Source organism: Neopsephotus bourkii, unplaced genomic scaffold (genome assembly GCF_033783945.1).
Source record: "Neopsephotus bourkii isolate Nb327-2 ecotype Australia unplaced genomic scaffold, CSIRO-AGI_Nbou_v1 NB_234, whole genome shotgun sequence".
Classification (NCBI taxonomy): Eukaryota; Metazoa; Chordata; class Aves; order Psittaciformes; family Psittacidae; genus Neopsephotus; species Neopsephotus bourkii.
The window spans coordinates 15,049,409-15,066,686 of NW_026900744.1; the positions used below are offsets into that span (position 1 = coordinate 15,049,409).

General features: G+C 48.1%; 1 protein-coding gene across 1 annotated transcript in view; it reads right to left on the reverse strand.

Annotated features, from left to right (window-relative positions):
- Nucleotides 1-9,547: 9,547 nt before the first annotated feature.
- The window catches only part of PRRX1 (paired related homeobox 1), a 40,857-nt gene continuing 33,126 nt past the window's right edge, over nucleotides 9,548-17,278 (reverse strand). Inside the window, exons 2-4 of the mRNA XM_061345441.1 lie at nucleotides 15,991-16,166; nucleotides 15,204-15,385; nucleotides 9,548-10,646 (exon numbers count right to left, since the gene is read on the reverse strand). Of these exons, the coding sequence (XP_061201425.1) occupies nucleotides 10,508-10,646; nucleotides 15,204-15,385; nucleotides 15,991-16,166 (497 nt within the window). The 3' untranslated portion in view covers nucleotides 9,548-10,507. The remainder of the gene's footprint in view (nucleotides 10,647-15,203; nucleotides 15,386-15,990; nucleotides 16,167-17,278) is intronic.

The window sequence follows — 17,278 nt, forward strand, 5'->3', positions numbered from 1 at the left end:
TGCGCAGGTGTCACCCAATGCATTCCCAACTTTGCTGGCATCCTTCTGCCCCTCCTCAAGCAGGAAGCAGACCCTATGCCTACTGTCTTTCCCACCCAGCCTCCTTTGGGTTTACAAAGCCCCATTCAGCATCATGGCCTTCATTCCTTACTACATCACAGACCCACCAAAAAATGGAGTTGCTGAGGCTGGAGAACATCCAGTGTGAGGCTCCAGGTAGGTCTAAGAGCTCCCAAATGGGACATGAGTGATGTTGCAAACCCGACAGCATTAATGCAGACAGAAGTGGCATTTAAGAGCCTAGTCAGTTGAAATCATATTCCTTGTGTCCAACAAAAATACGTTCTTAACAGTCAATGGAGCTAAATGGAGTCAACCCAGACTTATGATTTCCTTTCAGCAGATGCTTCATCTTTGTGCTGTCACTTTCACTCAGGCCATGATTAAAACAATAAACCCCAGAGAAGCCACCCTGCCCCCCATCAACAGCTGCTTCTCCTCCACACGCTGGAATGGGGGCCATTCATCACCAAAAAAAGAGGGAGGGGAAATTAAAAGACAGATTATCATCATTTATTATTCAAAGCTGCCACGTTTGGCCAGCAAACTCTCCTTGGTAAAGGGAGGGTAGCCATGGCTACCCGGCCTGCAGATGTTCATCAAGGAGGAGAAGTTGGCCTGTGGTGTAAGGGACGTTACCGCTCCACAGGCTCAACACCTGGTCTCATTCAATAGGCAAGTCTTTGTATGGAAGGATTCCCTGTTTACCTGTGAAAACTTTATTGGACATTTACATAGAATCATAGAATAGTTACGGTTGGAAAGGACCTTAAGATCATCAAGTTCCAACCCCTCTGCCATGGGCAGGGACACCTCGCTCTAAACCATGTCACCCAAGGCCTCGTCCAGCCTGGCCTTGAACACTGCCAGGGATGGAGCATTCGCAGCCTCCTTGGGCAGCCCATTCCAGTGCCTCACCACCCTAACAGGAAAGAATTTCCTCCTTATATCCAATCTAAACTTCCCCTGTTTAAGTTTTAACCCATTACCCCTTGTTCTATCACTACAGTCCCTAATGAAGAGTCCATCCCCAGCATCCCTATAGGCCCCCTTCAGATACTGGGAGGCTGCTATGAGGTCTCCACGCAGCCTTCTCTTCTCCAGGCTGAACAGCCCCAACTTTCTCAGCCGATCTTCATATGGGAGGTGCTCCAGTCCCCTGATCATTCTCGTGGCCCTCCTCTGGACTTGTTCCAACAGTTCCATGTCCTTTTTATGTTGAGGACACCAGAACTGCACACAATACTCCAGGTGAGGTCTCACGAGAACAGAATAAAGGGTCAGGATCACCTCCTTCGACCTGCTGGTCACACTCCTTTTGATGCAGCCCAGGATACGGTAGGCTTTCTGGGCTGCGAGCGCACACTGCAGCTGGCTCATGTTCATTTTCTCATTGACCAGCACCCCCAAGTCCTTCTCTGCAGGGCTGATCTGAATCTCTTCTTTGCCCAGCCTGTAGCTGTGTCTGGGATTGCTCCAACCCAAGGTGCAATTGGGTCGGAGCACCACCTTGACAAACAGCTTGCAAAGGGTAAAAAGTCAAGTGTTGTGCATTGTCAAAATAACCAAGAAGTGCATCACTGTAGCTCCTGGCATCAGTCCCCCTGATTTTGGTCAGCCTGTTCTTCTGGGTTCTATACTTCCCACCCCATGTCTCAACTTGGGATGGCACCATGGGGTCCTCATGGCCTTCAAAAGAGCTGATGGGGAAGGAGCCCACATTGTCCTCTGAACCTGCAACAAGGCTTTGTCTGTGCATGAAATTATTGTAGAGATGACAGGCAACATGCAGCCAACTGTGCTGAGCACAGGGTTCATTGCTCAATCAGAGGAGACACTAGCCCATGGCAGAGTTGCTAGAGAAAACACATCCTGCCAAGCTCAGGACTTGAAGTGCCCCACTGGACATTTTACCTAGGCCACAAAGACAGGCATTGCAGAAACGCAACTGTTTCCTTTGAGTTTCTTTTCAAAGGCTCAACATGCTTCATTTTCAGTAGGGCTGGAAAATCTATCCTGTCAATGCTCCTGCCATGCCTGTGCATATTTGCATTTTCCTTGCAGTATTTTCAGAGATTTCCACTCCTCAGCCTGATTTGGGATGAAGTCAAATATGTGAAGTCTTGGAAGCTGCCACAGGAAAATAAACTCAGTTTTTCAACCAGCTTTAGATACAGTCTTCAGTCACGGCAACAAATCTGCCAGCCTGGAGAGCTGCACTCGCCTCCCAGATAAGGGCCTAAATGTGGTCCAGAAGGTCTTTGTCCCCCAGCCAGCCTAGGGAGGTGTTGCCATCCCATCTGTGGGAGGATCAGCAGAAGCTTCTCACAAGAGGCTGCTTCTCTGATGGGAGGCAACAACAAGAGAGGCACACGGCAGAGCCCCCTGGCTCCTTGTCCATCAGCCCTCCCAAGCCAGATGACCTGAGAGCTCAACTATCTCACTGTGCTTCATCAGCCCTCCTCCAAGATATCCCCATTCCCTGAGAGTCCTGTCTATACAAGACTCACATCTTGTTGCTGAGGCGGTGGAGGAAATGATGATGCTGGCTTGGAAGAAGCTCAGTTCCCAGCCCTACAGAAGGACCAGCTTCAGCCATGTCAACCCACACGTCCACCGAAGACTCCCCAGCACAGCTCCTCCAGAAACCATTTCTACCCACACTGCTACAACAGCCAGGCAGTTTTGTAGGATGTAGGCCTATAGTCAAAGCACCTGCTGTAGGAGTAACCACCTTTCGCTGTGAGATGGACCTGGTTCCTCTCCCTGGTCAAACACATGACTTTCTGGTCCGCACCAAGCAGCATGGCTCTCATCTGAGCTCGTTCTCCTGTGGAGAAGGAGAACACCCTGAACTGTGCTCACAGTCCTCATGGCAGGGGATGGGAGCTCCACTAATCCTGCTTTCACTTCCAGTTTGACCACAGCCCAGTGTTACCAGGCCAGTGCCAAACCTGCACATCTGCTGGAGAGAAAGCTACCGTGTTAACTGAGCAGTGTTATGAGTTCCCACCTCAGAACCATGGTGTGACCTTTGATGCTCAGAGACTGGCTTTGCTGAGAGCACCCACCCTGTCAGGCCCATGGTGAGGATGGGAGGAGCTGGCAGTGGGAAACCCACATATCCCATGCTCACCTCGAGGAAAGCTCACTACCTCCTGCACTCATTTGGGCTGACCATGGAGGAGTGCTCATCTCCTTTGCATGCAGCTGCTTCTCAGGCAATCAGGACTGGCCTCACTGCCCAGCCACCAAAATGGGGTGTCTTGCGGTGTTGCAAGATGTGCTTATAACGTGGCTAATTTTAGCACCTCCCATCTACAAGGAGCGCTCCACCCAGTCCCGTACTGAAGCCACCTTTGAGCTGGAAAACAGCAGTGTTGAGACAACATCTGGCATCGCTCGGACAGGCAGAGGCAGGAAGCAAAGGAAAACAGCATCTATCCAAGGCTGCTGAGGGACTCCAACTAGACAGAGAGCAGAATTTGGCCAAGACACTGGAAAGACTAACTCTAATCTTTGAAAGTTATTAAAAAGTAAAAAGGATGAGACATTTTAAGATGCTGGTTGCTGTTTGTCATCCTTCATCCTGCTGTTAACTCCCACCACACTTCTCACTGCCATAACAGAGACGTCACTCCTCCTGCCCATCAAAATCATTTGATGCTTCATTTTCACAGCTGGAGACCTTGGTGCCTCATCCCAGCATTGCTCTTGGGGCCCCAGCACATGGGCAGGCAGGTTGCAGGAGAAGCACAGAGCAAGGTCCAGCCATCTCCTAGCCCCATCTTGAAAGGGGACAATCCCTTACATTTCAGCTTCATTTCAAAATCAACACCTAGCTCTTGGATAACCGACAACTTTGCCAGGGTTCCTCCAGTTGGGGCACCCTCATAACAGCAGCCTCACAGATGCCCTCCTGCCCAACAGCAGACACCAGGGGTGTGGAAGAAGGGTTGGGCACAGTATATGGTCCTCTCCAGCCCCCAAAGAGTGATTGCTGGCCTGCTTTCCCTCCCAGAGACCTTTTTTCTTTCTGTAAAACCTAACTTCTGAACAGCCTTGGATGCACACCATATATGTTAACTGCCTGTTGGTAGGAAACACAGGTGCTTCAGGATTGTGAAAGGAACTGGTGTTTCCCCACTCCCTCTATTCTGCTCAATTTCACCACTTCATGTGATTTCATTACATTTGCTGAACAGGCAGAAACACACAGGATAGCCCACTTGAGCCACACTTGGCTGAAAGGCTTAAAAAGGTGACAATATAAGAGATGTGTTTTAAGAGCAATAGGGATATTACCAAGGATGACTTTCAGACTACAAGAGTCCAAGTCACTCAAGCCCCTTTGAAAAGCTTTGCCCCAAAGCCTGAGGTATATGGATTTTACAAATTAAAGTGCAAATGGGGATTATTTAGGGGTAATATGTCCATTTTGTTAAGTAGCTGCCAGCAAAAGAAAACAGAGACACCCCCCCCCCCCAAAACATTGCTAAGCACTGCCCTGGTGCCAGGGTACCCAGCCCTGGCCACAGGCTCCAGATCTCTCCTCTTCCTCCCCAGAGTCACACTTGCACAACTGCAGCCTCCTGAAGACAGCACTACAATCACAGAGCTCTATAGCCGCACATCTTTTCTTCATTTCACTAACGTTTTAAGCATCTTCCCCTTTCCCACCAGCACAGAGCAGAGGAGGGGAGGTTACAGGCCAGCCTCTGCCCTTGGATAAAGCAACAACCACTCCAAAACCTCAGGGCCAGCTCTAACCCTCTGCTAAGCTGGAAAGGTTGCACCCCTACTCTTCACAGCTCTGCAGCCCCTCTGCACTTCCAGGATGGTCAGATGTCCACGAGATTCCTGCAGAAGCAGTGTGTGGCAACCTCCATACATGCATGCAGCTGCTGCTGTGTGCAGGGAGGCTGCCACACACTACTTCTACCATAGCTTTTTTGGTTCTGGTAGGAAATCCAGGGCAAATTGGGAACTGGAGCTCTATGGGGCAGTAACTTCTGGTGCAACTGTCAGGTCAGCAGCCACAGCACAGCAGTGCCAGGTGGGGAGAAGGACACCTTCCCAAAGAGTAGCTCAGATGAGCCAGTTGCAGGTCTGGATATCTGAGGCTTGTTTCAACTCAGTTCAAACCACTCCAGTCTCAAAATCAACTTGTAAGCTATTCTATTTGCACATGTACTTCTTTTGACAACCAATAAATAATAAGGAAAAGGCTAATATTATCATTATTTCAGCTTCAGAGGGGTGAATAATCAGCTTTGCAAGGAATGCAAGCTTGGCTGACTGCTGAGGGCTTTGCAGAGATACCCATCTCCCTTTAATTGCCCTTTAATCAGGGCAACTAAGATGATTAAGGGAGTGGAGCATCTCCCTTATGAGGAAAGACTGAGGGAGCTGGGTCTCTATAGTTTGGAGAAGAGGAGATTGAGGGGTCACCTTATTAGTGTATATGAATACATAAAGGGGGAGTGTCACGAGGATGGAGCCAGGCTCTTCTTAGTGGCAAACAATGATAGGACAAGGGGCAATGGGTGCAAACTGGAACACAAGAGGTTCCACTTAAACTTGAGAAGAAAATTCTTCTCAGTGAGGGTGACAGAACACTGGAACAGGCTGCCCAGGGAGGTTGTGGAGTCTCCTTCTCTGGAGACATTCAAAACCCGCCTGGACGCATTCTTGTGTAACCTTATCTTAGTGTTTCTGCTCCGGCAGGGGGATTGGACTAGATGATCTTTTGAGGTCCCTTCCAATCTCTAGCATACTGTAATACTGTGATCTCTGTAGGCTGAGCTGGTGAAATTTAACTGCCCCTTGCATCCAGCCTGGTTAGCAACCCTAGCACACAGTGCCCAGGGAGGGTCAAAAGCCAGATCAGCAGGGGAACAGGCAGCTAACCCAGACACACTCCAAATTCCCAACATTTGGCTCAGATCTGAATGAATTACTTAGAGACCAATCAGAGAAGTCACAGAAACTCATCAGACTTAGACTCTCAGCATCTCCCTCCCACTCCCAGCAGATGCCTGCTCTCTGAAGCACAACTCACCAACTTGATGTCTTTCCCCTACAAAAAAAAACCACCTTTCCCCACCCCTACTTTAATAGCCTGTACCAATTAGCCCTCGTTAGCCCCTGAGCTCCTTCTGACCATCACCCCTGCTTTGCAGCTGGGTGTTTTCCCTACTGAGCCCAGCTCTTTTTGTGCCCTGCAAAAGTGGTAGGATTCAGCCCTTTCCTCCTGCTGACTCCTCCCTGCTGGTTACCCACATAGGGATGCCCAGCCCTCCCTTCTTTTCTTCCTGAGTGAATACCCTCCCTGGACCCTTCCTGCCCTGCTTTCAGAGCCGTGCTGGAGTCTGGCCAGCCTGGTGGGGTGTAGGAACTTAGGGGCAAAGCCACAGGTGTGTCTGGCCTCTTCCTGAAAACCACCTCATTTGGAAGTCTTTGTGGATGCTTCCTGCCTTACGCTCCTGCTGAACTCATTTGCAGCTGCCTCTGTTGACAGAAGGATCCTGTGGGTCAGACAGGGTCTGGACCTAGCGTCCATCTCTGCCTGGCTCACTGGCTGGCTTGCACAGATCATGCTGCAGAGGGGTCCCCATCTCGCTGGGGTGTCTCTGCATTCCTCCAACTGTCTGCATGGCGCTACCAAGATAAGTCTGCTGGGCAGGCAGCCCCAAGCCCTGCTCCACTTGCCCCAAGCAAAGCTCCAGCATGTTCCCAGCCCCAGTCAGTGCTATAGGACATCTCAGGGCAGCAACACATGACACATGTGTGACAGCTTATGGAAAGCACTGGGGCGTTTTTTCCCCCTTTTATTGAAAATGATAATTTCTATTCTAGTGCAAACACTGTACATTTTACATCACAAAGCAAGGGATAATTTACAGGATACACTTCCATCTGGGAATACCTCCCATGGCTTCACGTGTCAAGCTCCACCAGCCCATCAATCATCCATCCCTGTCATGCTCAAAAATCCTACTTAGAGGGAATCAGCCACACATTTCTGGGGAGGGGAGGGTAAGAGGGCTGAGAAAGCAGCACTCTTACACAGCAGCCATGAGAAATGTGCCTCAAGATATTTTTCTCCCCTGAATGGTACCTAAACTCAGTGATAACCACGGTAACCATCTCAACTTCATGGAGCTGCAACTGAAAGCGTTAAAACCCTGGAGAACTCCATGCTTTCAGGACAAGGTCCTTAATTGGCACATATATTTACATGGTTTGATAAAATACAGATAAAACATATAGTCACAAAATTTTGCTTTGGCTTGATAGACATTGACCTTGTTGAGGTCAGCAGAAATGAAGAAACAAACAACAAAACCTGTCCATTCACCCAGCTGGACTCAGCTCAGCAAATCCATGTAAGCAAAGCAATATTCTCTTGGATGCTCTGGCTTACATCTTGATGTCGCCCAGCTCAAAGGTGGTGTAAAGCTCTCATCTGGACTGACAACAATCGAGTCAGCTGTGATGGCATTCCCAACCAGGGAGCCCAACTAAAACTGGAAGTGCAAAAGCTTACACAAGCTTCCTGCAGGAGCAGCCCCATGCAAATCAGTTCAATTCCTCACACAAATAAAGTGAGGAGGGTGAAGAAAGGTTTGCACAGGCATGTATGTGAGCCCCTCCATGTAAGCATCACAGGGTGGGGGTGGGGATTGATATCTCTGTCCACAGATGAATAATGGGAGACCAGGAGCTCCATGCTCTCTGAGCCATCTCTTTGCTAACTTCAGAAACAGATGCCTGAACACAGACACCAAGGAAAGTTGCTCAAGGTGATTTTAATGCTGCAGAAAAGGTGAGCAAAGACTAGGGGAAAGCCACTGGCCACCAAGATGCTGAAGGAAACAGCTGAAACATCCAGGGTGGAAACTCAGGCACTGAAACTCAGAAAACACTGGCCACCACATGGGAGTTTGTTCTGGCTGCCATCACTGCTGTGATGTTGGTGTTCGCAGAGGAGGGCAGCAAGGCAAAGAGGAGAAAGCACCAGGCTAAGGCACTCATCAGCCTCTGAATAATGTTACATTGCACTGGGTCATTTTTCTTTCTGATTGTACAGGACATGTTCTTCCATAGTCTTCTCTGTTTGTGTAGACACAGAAACCAAGTGTGAGTTCCTAAGTGAAGGCTGAGTTTTCCAACATGATCACTTGGCTCTAGGAGCTGGAACCACACTACTCATGATAGAAATATTTTGGTTTAGAGACTTTAGAGGCATTAGCTTCTCCAGACTATGGAAGGCCAAAAAAAGGGATTAAACAGAACATTATGGATTTCATAAAATGTAGTGCTTGCCCAGCCTCACTTCCCTTGCTGGTGTTCTGTCTGCAAGTGCGATGCATGATCTTTAGCTTTTTGTCCTGATCACAATTAAATTTATTTCCTCCCCTCCCCAAATATCCATACAGGGAGAAAAAAACCAACAACCCAACAACAAGCCAGGAGCAACACACAGTCACAAATCTAACTTACACTAGTTTGGGTTTGGGACTTTTTTCCCAGTGTTAGCTCAAATACTTTGGCTGGATTTCCATTTATTCTCTGCCAGTTTAATTTTCACCTTCACTTTAAAGAGATTTATTTCTCATTTCCTGCAACGTGCTGGTTTAGCCTATCAAAGCCCACTCACAGACATCTCCACATGCACAGTGTGTCTGCAGGAAACAGCAAGATGGAAAACTAAGCCACTCTACCAGAAGTATCCTTCGTGACTGCCCTTCATTATCCTTCTCCTATGGTCCAGCCTGGACCACAGAGTAGCTCTGCTGCCTTCAGTGGGACTGTTCAATGGCAAGGTCCTATTCAATCTGGGCAGGTCTCCTGTACAAGCACTGTTTGCAATAAATATGTCCAATTATCCCCCCAGATTTGAAAGAGGCAGGCATCACCAGCAACATGAAAGATCCTAATTTCCTCAGGGTGCTTGAAAAGAACAAACCTCTTTTGGGTTGCACTGGGTCTATTCTTTATGGAAAGAAGGAAATTGGCTCCTAATCAGCTCTTCAGACTCCAGAGGGAGAACAGCAGGTAAGGAGAGCAAACGACAGTGGTTAAGACTATAGGACAAGTCATAGTGGGCAGTGTTATGGAAACTGGAGGGAAATACGGTCTTCATGTGGGATGCTCCCTGCCGAGACATCACCTGTCCTCAGAGGGGCTGGCTGAGACTTTCCATGGGGATGGCCTTGAGTGTTCTCAAGAGCCACACAAACCTAACCAACTGGAAAGGAGATCCTTGTCTTATTCTAAAGCTGCAAATTTCCATGGGGAAAATCTGCAAAGGACCATGGCTCCCTCCAATGCCACATCTTTGGAGTTTCTCATGGGAAGACGTGAGGTGGCCATTTCAAGTGCTGATCAAGGCTACAGAGAAGAATCCTGACAAGGGTGGGAGTCTGCAGCTGGAATTCCAATGCACAGCTCCAGGAACCTGGATGCAGCACAAACATCCCAGACATTTTCAATGGATTTTATTTTGTTTAATAAAAAACACCAACCAAGCTTGCATGTATTATCTTATATATATAAATATATACAGTATATATAAAACAAATGCATCTGGACAACGCCTTTCCCTGTGGCGCAAACTGTAAGGCATAGAAAGGATTGTCCTAACAGTCCTATTCTTGGCACTACAGAGCGATCCCTCCAGAAGGCCCCCCTCCCCCCCACCTCACACCCATGTTGGCTTTTCTCTCTTCTTTGGCTTTTTGAGGAAGCAGTGCTGGGAATACTCAAGGAAGCAATGAAGCGCTGCAAAGCCTAAGGAGGTCTTCCTCATGTATCAAACTGGTCCAGGTAACCTGGGTAGGATGACCCCATCTCGTTGCACTAATGGGTTTCTTGCAGACTAATGGTAACGGTGCTGCTTCTGTGGCACAGGGGACTGGAGGGATGGAGGGTCAGGTGGGTACAACAGAAAGCTGTGACCAAAGAAACTTCTAGGGTGAGCTGGGGCAGGGGGGGAAGCTTTGTATCTCAGCATGATGGTGGGTGGGATATGTCCATGAGCTGAGATCAGCAGAGGTTTTTTTTTGCTGTCCCATACAAAAATGGAAACCAACAAGGGTGAGACTGTCCTTTACTGAAGAAGCTCGTAGTATATTGAGCAGAAGCAATAAACCTGACAATTACAAGAAAAATAAAAGTGGTGGCATTATCCCAAAAGGAAGGAGGAACCTTGTTACTCATGAGCGGTTCAGTTTGCTCCCAGTTTGGTCCCCATGTCAGTTCTGGGTTAGGGTTGACTTTTTTTAATCTTTTTCTTTTTTTTTTCTTTCTTTTTTTTTTTTTTTTTGGTGTGTGTGGTTTTTTGTTGTGTTTTGTTTTTTTTTTTCTTTTAGCACAGAGAAGTTGCAAAGCAGGACGGGTGCTGTTGTATTTTCTCCTTTTGCAAGGCAGATGCCTCCAGTCATTAATTGACTGTGGGCACTTGATTCCTCTGTAAACTATATTCCTTTGCCTTCAGTCTCAGGTTGGCAATACTGTTGGCCATATTCATACCCTGTGCCGGGCTGGCATTGGTACACGTGGCGGAGTAAGTGGCCATGGCACTGTGGGATAGAAAGAGAGAAACATCATGTCAGATTGGTCTTCACACCACGCAGAGAGCAGACATGCACCACAGTGAGGTTAAACCCTGGGGTTTCTGTACCTGCAGGATGTGAGCAGGGAATGATCACTACTTTTTATTTAGCACCCCTGTAAATCTCTCCACTGCAGTTCACTTACCCAGCGATAGCCAATGCCAAAGCTGGTTGAAGTCAACAGGAAAATTTCCATTTCCTATTTTCTAACCCAAAAGGTTTACAACAAGGTCAGGGCTCCCAGCCTCTCAGTCAGTCCATTGTCCTTATAAGTATTCCTACTGGAGGCAATGTCTTTTTGATGAGAGCAATTGCTGGTTTTATTGCTTGTGAAATCACGTCACTTCTGAAACACATGTTGCATTAAAGAAACGCTCTGGGAAAAACCCCTTTCAACAATTGTGATGCTTTTTGGTTTCAGCCTTTTGGAATGAAAATTTCCACATTTTTTTCCTTCAAAACTTCAGCTGATCATAAAGAACATGCCCTAAAGGCTGAAGGAAAAAAGAAAAACCAAAACATATTTTCTCCCTTCAGATCATGACTTTATTCATTGAAAACATTACTTTTGCCAGTGGAGGCTGAACAAAGATCTGAGTTCTTTCTTATCCTACCAAATATTTGCCAATCTGCTTTCCAGACCACTAGAAAACTTGTTTAACCCATGTGTCCCAGGTTTCTGTGAAAAGCAGCCCCTATCCGCTGAAAAAGCAAACTATCTGACCCTTCTGCATTTCCTACACAGGGGTCCACAGGTCAAAACCATTTGAAAAACACTGCATGAACCAGAGGTGCCCATTTAACGCAGCCAGAATGTTCCACAGGAAACCAGAAATGCCCTCATGGAGGCAAGCTCAGCTCTGGTGCTGACCCTTTCCATCTGCTTGCCTGGGTGGCTCCCATCTGAGGCTCTGGGAAAGGCTCTCCTCCACCCACAGCCTAAGACCTTTTTTCTTTTTAATTTTCCTTTTTCTCTCTTTTTTCCAGCGCTGAACTCCTTGACTGGAAGAGCCTTTGCAACAGCAAGTCTCACTTGAGGGACGTAGGCATCTGCTGCACCAACAGATCCAGTCTGTGGGCATGAATGTTTGCCCCAAAGTGCTGCTGGTATCCTTTGACTTCATAGGACAGAGCTAATTTGCCAGGAATTTAAATGCAATCCAGTACTGTGTGAGTCCTCAGCCTCCAGGAGATCCAGACCACGTGATACTTGTAGGTCTCATCCCAAGGCAAATTACTCCTATTTTTCACTTTAGTATCAGGGAAAAGAACTTCAGGGGGAGATTGTCATCTCTGCTTCAAGACTAGTGGGAACACAACAGCTTACACACATGGAAATAACAGGTAAGATCCGTAGATAAAAAGCTGCTTACACCCATTCAGGGGAAAGCACTGAAAACTGCACAGGAAAGCAAACATTCAGGACACTTTGAGAATATCTAACATGTAGTAGAAGGACACAGAGAGATTAGAATGCACACATCAAAATACAGGCTTGACTCAGCCCAACTTGGGGTGCATCAGCTGCATTTTGCCAGGGTCCAGGACGTGATAGATCAGGGTGCCTGGAGCCCTCCCCAGGCAGCTGTGCACACCCTCAGTTCCCTCTCTGTGGCTGGGTTGGTGACTTTACCCTCTCCTCCCCCATAAGTCAGCAGCAATGTGAGAAGAAGCCAAGTCCTGTCTGCAGAGGCATTGCAAAGTTTCAGGTGCATAGCTGGTGGCTGCTCAAGCACCCGTTCCCACCTGCTTCCCCAGGGTGCATCTACACCACGTTTTTGTGCTGGAAGAAACTAGAAGAGCCTCAAGGATACTCTAGATTAGATAAAACAAGAATTTTCAGTCTTGGCTGTAAACTGTCCCCATTCAAAACCAGACTGCTACTCAAGTCTGGTCCAAAACTCCGGGAAGCCTCCTGCTCTCAGCTCCCCAGAGGTGTAGGGAACATTATGGTTGTTGAGTAAAATCTCTGCTAAACCAAAAACCTCCAGAAACACTCTCTTTTAGGAAGTTATTCCACAAAGAGCACTACACAAGAAGGCTGTCTCCAGACATCGGTCTAGCTTGATGGTTGCTCCAGAGACTCTCCAGGTTCTAATGAGGGTTTAAATCACCCCCCTGCCCCCCTCCCTCCACCCTATTCAGGCACAGAAAGAATCTCCTTCCTCTACTCAGCTGCCTGCTTTCATGAAACAAAGGAACATAATGATCTTAAGGTCCTTACCAACCCTAACTATTCTATGATTCTATGTTTCTGAGGCCTAAAATCCTTCTTTCAAATATGGGTTTCAGTGGCCCATGGAGTCAAAGGCTGTTGGAGTGGGAAGTGCAGGCTGACAGCGGGACTGCTAGTCTTGTTTTCTTAGGAACCTATGCTAAAAAATGTCTAAGCAAAACATTTCAACTTCAAAAAAAATAACAGTATCTACTTGGCTATCTATGTGTCACGGAGCTGCAAATAGCTATGGTTGACCTGTGGCTGAATGTATTTGGAGAATAAACACAGTGATTGAAAACTTTCCTCAGATCTAAGAGTAAAACCAGCACCAACCACACAGCACTCAGCCCTCTCTGGGACTAGCCGTTAGTCAAGGGCTGGTACAGCAGCATGAGGAAGGTGGGGAGGGAGCAGAGGGCCATGCAAACACTCTGCATGGATGTTTTTCTCCAAGTGTCCAACACTTTAATGACACTACTCAGTTCAAAGCTTCAATGAAGCTGTGACAACCTGGCCCAAGTGCCTTTGAATACGAATGTGATTGCTAGATGACCAGTAGGATTAGAAAGCCTAGGGAGCATAAAGTGTGAGTCCTGACCAACACACAGCATGGAAACCAGCTGCTCTGCTCCTCTACCAATGCCTCTCTCCTACCCCTACTCTCTACCCAGTGGGAAGGTGACAGTCCCTCCTGATTTGTCTCCCTCAGGGGGAGAAAAATCAGCCCTAAGGCTTTCCATTTTCTCTCACTCTCCTTTCATAAATCCCAAATGGCTTGGGCTTCTCATAGCCCAGAGTGGACCCAGACAGCCCAGACAGTGTGCCCCAGCAGAAGACCTATGCAGGATCTTCTCCTAGAGGCTGCTATGAAGACCCTCATGTAAACAACATCTTGGGAGGGATGATCTACTTTTAAAAGTGTGAGAGGTAGAAATAAGCCACGAGCATGCAGTAGGGACCTGGTACTGTGGCCAGAGCAGTCTCTGCTGGGTGGGGGAGGCCCTGTGCTTCTCTCCCCTGAACTCACCACCCAGACTCCTCCCTAAGATGCTACACCAAGGAGCAACTCACAGAGTGAAAGCCTTAATCCCAAAAGGGGGATTTTGCCAGACAGCAGTGCTCAGCTAAAATCCAAAGGATAAGGGCCATCTTTAAGACCACATTAGTGGTCATCAAAATAATCCTTTTCAGTACCTGGAGTGGGTGAACCTATGACTTCTTGTTCTGAGTGGATGAGGCACCATGGCACTGAAGCAACCAAGGAAGAGAGGTCCTGGGTATGGTGTGACTCCTGAGCTAGTAGGAAGATGGCTGTGACCAAGGCAGAGGAACATGAAAAAATCCAGCCAAAGGTTCTAAGGTCCTGACCAACAATGAAGCTGCTGTGCTAGAAAATACCCACCAACTTCATTTTTAACTGCCTATAAGCCAGCTGACTCCCCACAAAACAATGCAGCCTGTGTACCTTCTGTCCACACCCAGTTCCTGCTGGGCTGTGCATGACACGGAGGAGCACAGGGAGACCTGTGATGTGCATGGTCATCCCAGAACCTTTGAGCAGACTGGGGTTGCCACATCTGCACTGCTTTCCTGCTACCCCTTCAGCAGCACTGGCCACAGATGGACACTGAAGACCAGACTACCATCCAGAGACACCTGGTCCTTACTGTGGGCAAACCACAGCATGGCACAGTGGCATACCTCATACACATATATGCTTGTGCTGTAGCAACTAGAAAGAAACTGCTCACCAGTTCAGTGCTGACCACTGACAGGAGGATTGGGAGCAACATGCATAGAATGAGTTCCCAGCCCTTCCATGCATCCCAACCAGTGACTGCCAAGATACAGCCACGGAACTCCCTCTTCTGGCCGCTGTGTGGCGGCTGAGCTTCCTCAAGTGCTCTGCCATCACTTTCGCCTGGACCTTTGTGTCCCACGGAAATGTCTCTTCCTTGCTTTAAACTGGATGCACTAGGGAAGCAGGTGCAACCCTTCTGTTTCCATTTATTTATACCTGATCCTCTCTTGAAATTTCCTGATCTGCAGAGAGACACCACCAAAAAAGAAGCCTCAATCTCCCAGAAAGCCACAACAATGCTGAACCAAGCCCACCTTGCATGCCTGGCGGTGAGATGGAGAGGAATGCGAACAGGTAAAGAAAATCAGTGGGGTGGACAAACTGCTGTATCCTCCAGTTGCCCCACGTAAACACAATCATTACTTTAGAGCTGTCTGAGGGCCACTCTCAGGATGCTCTATACCATGCCAGGAACTGCTCAGCCCCATAGGGGTTATTCACTCACCTGTAAGGTGAGGCGGTACCCCAGGAGAGATAGTCAGTGGGTCTCGGAGCTGGGCGAGGTACTATGGGCTGCTCCACAGCGGTCACGTCCCCTGAGTAGGATTTGAGCAGAGAGGCGTTCTTGCTGGCCAGCATCGCTCTCTCATTCCGGCGAAACTTGGCTCTCCGGTTCTGGAACCACACCTGTGGTGGGAAGCACAGACACACCAGCCATCACAACCAGCTCTGCTGTGACACTCACTCTTTCACCATACCACCTCTACCCTACTGGGCCAGATGGGACTCTGTAAAAGCATGCTGTTTTGGCATGCCTGTCACTGGAAACTATAATGACAAGACAATCCTTATGTCTGCCCTGATAAAGACCTTACACACGGAACTAGCTCAGTGAGGATACTGTGGGACCAGGGCTGTCCTGTGCTGTAGGCAGCAAGGCCTGGGAGTGCTGTAAAACACATCATGTTCTATGGTTTACCATGATCTTCAGAAGCTGCAGGCTTGCAAGCTAAGAGCTGAGCAGCTCAAGATAATGTGAGCAGCCTGAGCACAGGACATCCAACATCTTGGCCTTGAACACATCCAACAGGGCAGGTGGTAAGTATGGTGGCAGATCAAGCCTGCAGTCCTCCTCAAGGAATGGCATGCTTGGGTCTGCAAGACAGCATGACCCGGAAGCTTGGTGAACCTAGTGTGCCATACAGACCTCAGGGATTTCTACTGCTGTACTGGAATGGCCTGGTAACCCCTCCCCAGGTGAGGTGTGTCTCAACACAAGCTGCGGTGATTACCTGAACTCTGGCTTCAGTGAGATTGACTCTGCGTGCAAGGTCTTCCCGTACAAAGGCATCAGGGTAGTGTGTCCTCTCAAAGACCCTCTCTAATGCCTGGAGCTGGCTGCTGTTGAAGGTAGTCCTGTTTCTCCTCTGCTTTCTTTTCTTCTTCTCTTCTGAGTTCAGCTGATCATCTAGGAGAGACAATTGGAGATGTGAAAGGCTAGAAAATTCAGATCCCACAGCAATGGGGTGAATAACCTCAATGGTTTCAAAGCGAAAAGGACTTAAGATGAGGTTTGCAAAATATCAGCACCACACCTTAATCATGCAATGTTAGTCCTCAAGTAAAAAGGAGGTGGAAAGTACATCAACCCCAAGCATTTATTTCCCAGGATAACTGTGTAAGACTTGTACCAGCTCTTTCAAGCTGCCCCACGCCTCAGATCCCTTATCTCTAAAAAGAAACAAAAGAGTCCAAAATGCATCTTAGCATTCCCAACAACCTTAGAAATATTTTCTAACCATAAGAATCATGAACCCCTGGTCTCTTGCAAATTTCCAAGGACTGCCCTTACTGGGACATAATACAGCTCTCTGGGGCGAGACTGAAGAACAGTTGTGCGTTCTCCATCACACTCTTTGCCTTGCCCAAGCCAGCAAGGTGGCAAACAACAAACTGTGCATCTCGTAAGAGCTCATATTGTTCTGTACCTGATTTCTATTTACTCCAATAATAAATCAGTATATCCACACATATCACTACTACCTGTGCTTACCTACAATCACTGCAGTAACGTCAGTGCTGAGATAACTACAAAATGGCTTTTACTAGCAAATACCTGCTCTGCACCATCTCTCCTTTTTCCAGTACTGTTGCATATCCCAGTGTAGCAGCGGCAATGAAGGTATCAATGAACAGCCACTTGCAGGTACTGGTAAGCAGTGAGATCCAGGGGTCTGAGTGCTCTTTATTAGGGCAGTCTGGAGGCTATGACACTGGTTTTGCTTCTACCCTACTTGTACTGAAGTATGTTCACTCATCACACCAGTCATCCACAGAAAACGCTTCAGTTACCATGGGAAGCTACCCTGAAGGAAGTGGAGAGCAAGGCACCAGCCTGCAGGAGCAGGAGGCCACTGCTGGCTCTGTAAAACAGCCCCATTCAGGCTGCAGGACTAGCATGACATTATTCCCTTGCACTTGTCCCTCTTCAAATGCTCCAGTGTGTGGGGTCCCACCAAACCATCAAGGCTTCTTGCGCTCCTGCAGCCCCAGCTGTCAATGCTCCCAAGCACACTGGGC